Source organism: Corythoichthys intestinalis, chromosome 12, assembly GCF_030265065.1.
Source record: "Corythoichthys intestinalis isolate RoL2023-P3 chromosome 12, ASM3026506v1, whole genome shotgun sequence".
Taxonomy (NCBI): Eukaryota; Metazoa; Chordata; class Actinopteri; order Syngnathiformes; family Syngnathidae; genus Corythoichthys; species Corythoichthys intestinalis.
In genome coordinates, this window is record NC_080406.1 from 16,247,081 (window position 1) to 16,256,907 (window position 9,827).

Below are 9,827 nucleotides of genomic sequence, written 5' to 3' on the forward strand. Positions count from 1 at the left end.
AAGAGAATGTTAATAATGTTAATGCCATCTTGTTGATTTATGGTTATAATAAACGAATACAGTACTTATGTACCGTATGTTGAATGTATATATCCGTCTTGTGTCTTATCTTTTCATTCCAACAATAATTTACAGAAAAATATGGCATATTTTATAGATGGTTTGAATTGCGATTAATTACGATTAATTAATTTTTAAGCTATAATTAACTCGATTAAAATTTTTAATCATTTGACAGCCCTAATATATTTATATATACATATAATTTAAAAAAAAAAATCTTCAGGAAAAAAGCTGGAAAAAAAAGTCGTATGTGCATCCCTTTCCAGTGCTAAATCTGAATAAATACACTGAACACACCCCAAAACATTTTCGCGCTACTTCACAGTTTTTCACTTATCGCGACGGGTTCTGGTCCCCATTAATCGCGAAAAACGAGGGATCACTGTATTACGTGTAATTCTCTGATTGCCAGAACCTTTAACTAATTGACTGCCATTGACGACGATAGACTTTAAATCCATTTCAACTGGTAGAGCAGGCAGCGATCGTTCGATAAACGGCAGCCAGTAATTCCTCTGGCAGTGGCTTTAAACATCTTTACGATTGTTGTACCATGCTAAAGTGGAGGTCAAATGTTTTGCTCACAATTTGCAAAAATTGACAGATGGTTCACTTCTCGAGAAGCTTGCAAGTCGGGTCACTTGTATCACCTGGCACGATTTTTCGAAAATAGGATGACATTTTTCTCACAGCTGTAAGGATAGTATGACAACATTGTGCCAATAATTGTTTTGATTTAAAAAAAAAAATGATTGTATTAATCAGTGGTGTTACCAGGATGCCAGGTGTGGGTGGGCATTAGTTTTACCTGGGGGGGCAAAAAAAAAAAAAAAAAGCTACAATGCTCAAGTAGGTCGAAATCCAGCGTAGGGCTACTGCACCTTAAAACATGTTTTGTTTTCTTCTTGAGATAACTGCTGTTGTGATTTGGTCTAAACAAATTGATTGGATTTCATTTGACTTAGAACACATCCATAACTGAACAGTATGGACATGCAGGTGACAATGTTTTTTTTAGGTAACCTATTGTGGTTCCTCGGTTTTATTATCATTATTATAGTTATTCTTTGTTCCGCAGCCCCTTTGAGCTCAATATGACCCCCTAAGAATGCTTCAAAATTCACCAAAATCAGCAGGCAGGTCAAGACAGGTGCAATCTTTGATACCGTGTAAAGACTAATTCCAAATACACTATGTAGCGCCCCCTAGCAGTCATTATTTGTCCCGCCGACGCTTTGAGCCCTACTTTGACCCCCTCAGAATGCTTCAAAACTCACCAAACTCAACAGCCAGGTGAACACTGGTGAAAACTTTGATAGAATGTAAAAAAATAAATAAATAATCAAAATATGCGTAAATGTGTGTAACGCCCCCTAGGAACAAAACCAACATTTCATTTCATTTCAATTTTTTTTTTTTTTTTTAAAGGTGAAAGAGGAGGTAAACACGCAAAGGTTAAAACTTAGAACACATCAGTACTATATGAATGGGATACCATACGCGGTGCACAGACTGCCGTTAGTACTACATCCAGTTTTCTTTGTGTAGGCAGAGCGTGTCCGTGGGTGGGCACTGCCCCCCCCCCCCGGTAATGCCCCTGGTATTAATTACGTTGTATTAACGATACAACATTTGACGATTTTGTGTTTTAATCAACCAAAAGCTTTTTCATTCCAGATTGAAGTATTGTTAAACCCCTAATAATTATATTTTACCCAAAAGATATACCATGTACCATTTTGGAATTACACTTCAACATACGTTTGTTCATTCTGATTCATTCATTCTTTATTTCTAGGAAACCCGTCCCAACGACGCTAAAAGCAGGAAATCTGCGAACACACATAAGTCGCTGTCAGGTGTGCATGAAGAGGACATAAGGCCTGCGTCCACCCTCGCGATTCACTTGGCTTTCGAACTTCCTGACGTCCGAGGATGGTGCTATGTGCGAGAGCCAAGTTTGAACTTTTGCAAACCAGAACAAATACCAAAAACCAAGTGCCTCTCGCTCCATGCGGATCACTTCTACTAACAAAGAATGGCGCCCTGTTTACCGCTGCACTGAGTAGATGTCCCCCGAAATGGTAAACTAGTGTTCATTTTCGATGTAAGCCTGGTGCTATGCAATCTTACTTATCTGCCTTTATTCCATTTGCTCGCTGAATGATAAAGCTACATGTTTATAGCATCAAGTCACACTCTGTTTTCAACTTGTTTACACACACTGATAGTAAGAACGGGACTTACCACTGACTCACAAATTTGCTAACGCACCACAAGCAGATGTATAACATTTACCCTGTTGTAAATATAATGCATTCCTAGTTCCACATATTCTCCTCAGGTTATTATTGAGTCAACTTTGTGTGTTATTAAATCCCTTTTTTTTTATTTATGAGATGTATGAGACTATGTTGGACGCTTCATTAGTAGAAATTACAGGTGAGAGTCTGTGTGTTTGGTAGATGAGGTTTTTGTTGTAACAATGCTTTGCGTCAATAAATACTACACCAGTGAAAAAGCTTGATTTGTTCTCAAGTTGCATTGTTTCAACAAAAGAAAATCTACCGAAAATAAATTTGTTGTTTGTTTTGTTGCTGCTGTTGGTGCTTAAACAAAACCCTGATTTGCACGGGATTAGTATTATATGTTGATCTTTAGCTATTTACCAATTCAAAAACTTTGTTAATTGTAGCACATTTGCAAAGAATTAGCAAAGTTGGTAAATTACTCCATTTCACTGACATGGCGAGTCTTTTTGCCTGTTTTTTTATGATTGACTTGGCAGCTTGCGGAGCTCCATCAGAACGTCCACGAAATGGGGCCGTACAGTGGTATGGAAAAGTATCTGAACCTTTTGGAATTTCTCACATTTCTGCATAAATTCACCATCAAATGTGATCTGATCTTTGTCAAAATTACACAGATGAAAAAACTGTCTGCTTTAACTAAAACCACCCAAACATTTATAGTAGGGTTGTTCCGATCACGTTTTTTTGCTCCCGATCCAATCCCGATCGTTTTAGTTTGAGTATCTGCCGATCCCGATATTTTCCGATCCGATTGCTTTTTTTTTTTTTTTTGCTCCCGATTCAACTCCAATCATTCCCGATAATTTTTTCCGATCATATGCTTTTTGGCAATGCAGTAAGAAAAAAATGAATAAAACTTGGACGAATATATACATTCAACATACTGTACATAAGTACTGTATTTGTTTATTGTGACAATAAATCCTCAAGATGGCATTTACATTATTAACATTCTTTCTGTGAGAGGGATCCACGGATAGAAAGACTTGTATTCTTAAAGGATAAATGTGACTTTGTATATTGTGACTAAATATTGCCATCTAGTGTATTTGTTGAGCTTTCAGTAAATAATACTGCAGCCATCTGTTCTGCCCAAATGCATGATGAGAAGTGCACCCATGACTGTGCGTAGTGTTACCAATTGATATATCTTCTCTGCGTAGGGAAATAACATAGGGTGTTCAGAAAAAGATCAATTACTACCTTTCTTCCCACATTGCCTCCCACGATGTTTTCTAATCGTAGGGAGAGGGATTGTAAGGCTTTAGCCAATTAAAAAAAGGCTCCAAAGGCTGCCAAAATTCACTCTACTCATTTTACGCTGCCGTTTAGCTCTATATATAGGTAAAACGGTGCCATTACAAATTGAACGCGACAATGCGTGAGTGGGCCGTGCAGTGCATGCATTAATTGCGTTAAAAATTTTAACGTGATAAATTTTATAAAAAATTAGTTGCCGCCGTTAAAGGAATAAATTTGATAACCCTACCTTAAGCCTAAACTAAAGACTCTGGATGAGTGTAACATACTGTATTATGTCTGTAATGTTAAATACAATTAGAAAACGATTTATTTAAAAAATATATATATATTAAAAAAAAGGCATGTCCGATATTTTTTTGCCAATTCCTATACTTTGAAAATGACGTGATCGGGACATCTCTAATTTATAGGTTTTCATATTTTAGTGAGGATGGTGTGCAAACAATGACAGAAGGAAGAAAAATAAGTAAGTGACCCATCACATTTATAATTTTGTGCCCCCCTTTGGCAGCAATAACTTCTACCAGACGCTTCCTGTAGCTGCAGACCAGTCTGGCACATCGTGTAGTATCTCAGTGGGGTTCAAGTCTGGACTTGGCCACTCCAGAACGTGTATTTTGTTCTGAAACCATTCTGAAGTTGATTTACTTCTGTGTTTTGGATCAATGTCTTGTTGCAGCATCCATCGTCTTTTTAGCTTCAACTGTCTGACAGACGGCCTCAGGTTTTCCTGCAAAACATCTTGATAAACCTTTGAATTCATTCTTCCATTAATGATTGCAAATTGTCCATGCCCTGAGGCAGCAAAACAGCCCCAAATCATGATGCTCCCTCCACCATGATTCACGGCAGGGATTAGATGTTAATGTGGAGCTGTTCCAATTTTTCTCCACACATGACGTTGTGTGTTACTCCCAAACAATTCAACTTTGGTTTCATTCGTCCACAAAATATTTTGCCAAAACTTCTGTGGAGTGTCCAAGTGCCTTTTTGCAAACATTAAACAAGCAACAATGGTTTTTTAAAGACAGTGCCTTCCTCCGTGGAGCCCTTCCATGAACAATGGATACTTGATGTGTGCACAGAGATATTGGACTGTGCCAGTGATTTCTGTAAGTCTTTAGCAGACACGCTAGGATTCTTTTTACCTCTCTGAGTATTCTGCGCTGAACTATTGGCATCATCTTTGGTGGACAACCACTCCTTGGGAGAAAAGCTACAGTGCCAAACTCTCTGCAATTGTAGACCACTTCTCTGACTGTCGATTGATGAACATCCAGACTTTTAGAGATGGCTTTGTATCCTTTCCCAGCTTTATACAAATCAATAATCCTTGAGTGCAGGTCTTCAGACAGCTCTTTTGACCGAGCCATAATGCAAATCAGACATTGCTTCTCATCAACACAATTCTTACCAGGTGTGTGCTTTATAGTGAGCAGGGCAGCTTTAAACCACCCATCAGTGATTGGGCACACACCTGACTTAAATTGTTTGGCAAAAATTGGTTTCAATTGCTCTTTTAGTCTCCTTAGGCAGAGGGTTCACTTACTTATTTCCCCCCCTTCTGTCATTTGCCACGTTTACATGGAGCCAAATATTCCAATTACAATCAGAATATTTGTTCAAACCGAATAAATGTGTTCCATATAAACACCTCATTTGGAATGAACAGGCCCAAACCGAATGGAATTTCATTCCGATTCACAGGGGTGGAATATTCCTTTTCCCAAACCGATTAGAAGTAAAATTATATCATGTAAACAGGGAAGCGGAATGGTGTCTGGTTGCGTTCTTTCTGCGCATGCTCCGTACTGACGTGGTGACGTCACTTGGTGACGTAAGTAACGTCACTTGCAACATGGCTTCCAAGCACACGCACAGCGCACCCACACAACTTTTTAAATGAACGGCGTATCATTCTGAAGTTTTGTTTCCACTCGAAAAGTTAAAACAGCAGCTGATCTGACGATCGATCTCCATGTTTTTCAACGTGACGCTTTGTTTTGATTAATCTGCGCATGTCAGACGGCAGTTGTCAAACGTCCTTTCGGAATAAAGGCAGACACATGTAAACGCTGGATCGGAATAGATGAAGTGACATGTAAACAGCTGATGTGAAATTTCCATTCGGAATGATTTGAATCGGTATGAATAAAAGTCAGCATGTAAACGTGGCTATTGTTTGCATGCTATCCTCATTAAAATATGAAAACCTATAAATGTTTGGCTGGTTTTAGTTAAAGCAGACACTGTTTTTACATCTGTGTGATTTTGACAAAGATCAGCTAACATCTGATGGTGATTTTATGCAGAAATGTGAGACATTTCAAAAGGTTCAGATAATTTTTCATACCACCGTATTATAATTTACTGCCATGAAAGGTTAAGACTTCAATCAAAATTTCCACCACAGCTTCGGGCAACACTAATCCTGTGCAAATTGGGCTAAAAATGGCAAAATGTAATTCAAATTATCCAGTTTAACAGCATTTTCTGCTTTACTCTCATTCCCATTCGGAGTCCATTCATTGATTCTTCCTCTATAAAAATGCACGTGTATATATAAAGCTTAAAAGTATACTTTCACTTACAAAATGTATTTGTTATTCTGCTCTTGGTATTAAATGTGAACTACTTGTTTGTTTTGTTTTGTTTGTTTTTGATTGGCTACAAAGTGTATCCTTAATACATTTTAGCTAAACATACATCAATATGGAGGGCAATATTCAAACAGAAAATTCTTGTTATTATAGTGTGGGCAATGTATTTTTTTCCCCTCAAACACTGTACAATATTACCCATTAGCTTGTTTTCTGCCATTGACAACGACGGATTGAACGTCTCTCTACGTCAATGGCCGTTAATAAGATTAAAAAAACTTTAATTGCTTCAAATGTGCCAGATAAAGTATATTCGCCAGGGTACTTCAGGCAAAAGATCATAACTGCGTGTGGGTTTTTAAATATATAAAAGTTTTACAAAATTTCAACAATGTTCAAGATTATTTTGTCATTCCTTGGGATATTTTAAATAATGCCATACCAGTCCCCCCCCAAAAAATAAAAAATTAAAGTTTTAATATGGTCATTAATGTATAAGGAGGGGAATATGCACACTGCAACATGAACATCAAGCACAGTGGTAAATGGCATGTGTCAAAAAATAGTTCTTGCAAAATATATATTGTGTAACTCATGCAATAAAGTCATTTTAAGAACATTGTATCGCAGTAACTCTATTGGCCACAAGAGGGAGTCAGCATAATTCCTACTGTGCCTTTGTGACCATCCACATCTTGAGGCTGGTTGATTTTGCATCTTATTTTTATTTTGTTTTTCCAGACAGAAGAAACGGCTCATAAAAAGTGATGTATCCTAATTGCAGGGCATGATAAGAAAAAGGAGCAGCCATTAGCTCAGCACTTCTTCCAGGATGCGGGCCAAGAAACCCGTTGTCCAAAACACAAACAGATCGATGCCCCCCACCCCCCCACGCACTTTCATCCGCGCTCTCATCTTTCATCTATTACCGGAACGCTATCCCTTGTTTCCGCTCTTGTCGCAAACAAAGGCCTTGACCCGGCTTGTTTATCATCGTAAACATGTCCGGCAAATGTTTGACCTCGGCTTGGCCCTGGGGTCACTTGGTGGGTGGGTGGGTCGAAGGGAAACAATGATAAGGGTGTTGATCATCTCCACAAGCAGTCCAATGGACCTTGTTTTTTGCGTTGAAGCCATTCAAAATGAACACGGAATTGATTTGCCAAAGAACAGTGAGATATACTGGTATTTATTTCATTTTGATAAACTCATGCACTTCCATTGCCGGCAATAGACATCAAGTCTATTTGAACCAGGTCAAATTGAATTCCAAAAATTCAATAGTGTGAAGGCCTTCCGATTGATTGTGATTAATTACAGTGTTACAGTACAGGTAATTTATTTCATTTGTATTAATATTTAAAAATTAGAGCTGGACAACGGTTCATCACAGTATTGTACTGCCATAAATTTTGACGATCTCTTTCACTGCCATTAGTGGCAGACATCTAATTAACTGATCGCTGCCATCCTTATAGTTCAAATGGACTGGACGTTTATCGCCGTTAATGCCAGCAAACTGGTTAATTAACAATAGATAAAAATCAGGTTTAGATTAAAAAATCTGAATGGCAATCAATAGCACGAGGTCCTTTCGATTAATTGTGAATTTGCAATTACTGGTACTGGAATAGTATTTACCGTATTGGCCCGAGTATAAGACGGTGTTTTTTGCATTGAAATAAGACTGAAAAAGAGGGGGTCGTCTTATATTCGCGGTCTAGACATTATACCCATTCAAGTTCTGTCATGACAGATCTCAGTTACGCTCCCGATTAACGACGCTAGATGGCGCCAGATATCATTGAAGCGACTTTCTGTCATGACAGATCTCAGCTACTCTGAAATCTAACCAGTTTGCATTATTTTATTGCAATGTTTTTCCTTTTCAGATTTGTTTCAAGACTACAGTTACAGTTAGACTTCACTTTGATGGTTAATGCAGTTATTGCAATTTTCTTGTTTTATCACAATAGATTGGTTTATTTACATTTCAAAGACCAGAAGCCATTCATTTACGAATGTGATTGCACTTTAGTTTCCATGTTTAAATGTTCAGATATTAAGATTTGAATGAGGCAAAATAACATGCTTTTTCTCTCAAATATATTGTTATAATAATTTGTTTTGGATTTACTGTCATTATTTTCTGTATAAAAATTAATTTGGTGTTCAAAAAGTCTTTTTTCAAACTTGAGTCTTGAAAAAGAGGGGGTCGTCATATAATCAGGGCCGTCTTATATTCCGGGCAATATGGGATTTAATTTTCATTATGTAACAACAGTAGTAAAAATTAGGGATTCAAAAAATTAAATCGTAAGTCATCGCATGTACAGTACGTAGTTCTTTTTCTTTTTTTTTTATTACCCGTACTACAGAATCTCAGCATTTATTTCATTTTAATTATATAACCAGAGGTGGGTAGAGTAGCCAAACATTTTACTTAAGAGTAGTGTTCCTTCAAAATAGTATTACTCAAGTAAAAGTAGTCATCCAAAAAATGTACTCCAGTACAAGTAAAAAAGTATCCAGTGAAAAGAATGTTCAAGTAATGAATAATATTGCGAGTAACTGCTTATTTTTGTTTGATTTTTTGATTCGTTATAAACAACTAGCGAAAAATCTGGCTTCTATTTCTGGTGTTTTTTTCGATTGTAGCTGCTTGTGTTTGGAGACATGACTTCTTGTACTCTAGTTTCTTTCCCGACCGAGCAGTGGGTGCTGCTGAGCCCCTCCACCATCACAAAGTATTCACTGGCGGACACACTCTTGATGTTCCCCGTATTGAAAGACCAGCATCCGCCACTACAGTACTGTATCGGTTTGTTTTCATTTTGATTAATTACAATATGTATATATATTAGGCCTAAGCAATAATTACAAGAATTCACCGTAATTAATCACAATGATTCCAGTCCTATATCAGTATATTGTAGGGCTGTCAAACGATTAACATTTTTAATCGAGTTAATTACAGCTTAAAAATTAATTAATCGTAATTAATCGCAATTCAAACCATCTATAAAATATGCCATATTTTTCTGTAAATTATTGTTGGAATGGAAAGATAAGACACAAGATGGATATATACATTCAACATACGGTACATGAGTACTGTAATTGTTTATTATAACAATAAATCAACAAGATGGCAATAACATTATTAACATTCTGTTAAAGCAATCCATGGATAGAAAGACTTGTAGTACTTAAAAGATAAATGTTAGTACAAGTTATAGAAATTTTATATTATAACCCCCCTTAATGTTTTCGATTTAATAAAATTTGTAAAATTTTCAATCAAAAAATAAACTGGTAGGCCGCCATTGTTGATGTCAATAATTACACAATGCTCATGGGTGCTGAAGCCCATAAAATCAGTTGCACCCAAGCGCCAGCAGAGGGCGACAAAACTCCAAAAAACACAAGTAACAAGTGGACATCGCACTGTGCTGTCATTTTAATCTGTTTGAGCGGGGCATGTGCGTTAATTGCGTCAAATATTTTAACGTGATTAATTTAAAAAAATAATTATCGCCCGTTAACGCGATAATTTTGACAGCCCTAGTATATTGTATTTGATTACTGT

General features: G+C 37.0%; 1 protein-coding gene across 1 annotated transcript in view; it reads left to right on the top strand.

Moving 5' to 3' along the window:
• The window catches only part of col4a1 (collagen, type IV, alpha 1), a 119,410-nt gene extending 112,615 nt beyond the window's left edge, over positions 1 to 6,795 (top strand). The window contains exon 52 of the mRNA XM_057852162.1: positions 1,862 to 6,795. Coding sequence (XP_057708145.1) covers positions 1,862 to 1,943 — 82 coding nt within the window. The 3' untranslated portion in view covers positions 1,944 to 6,795. The remainder of the gene's footprint in view (positions 1 to 1,861) is intronic.
• The last annotated feature ends 3,032 nt before the right edge of the window (positions 6,796 to 9,827 follow it).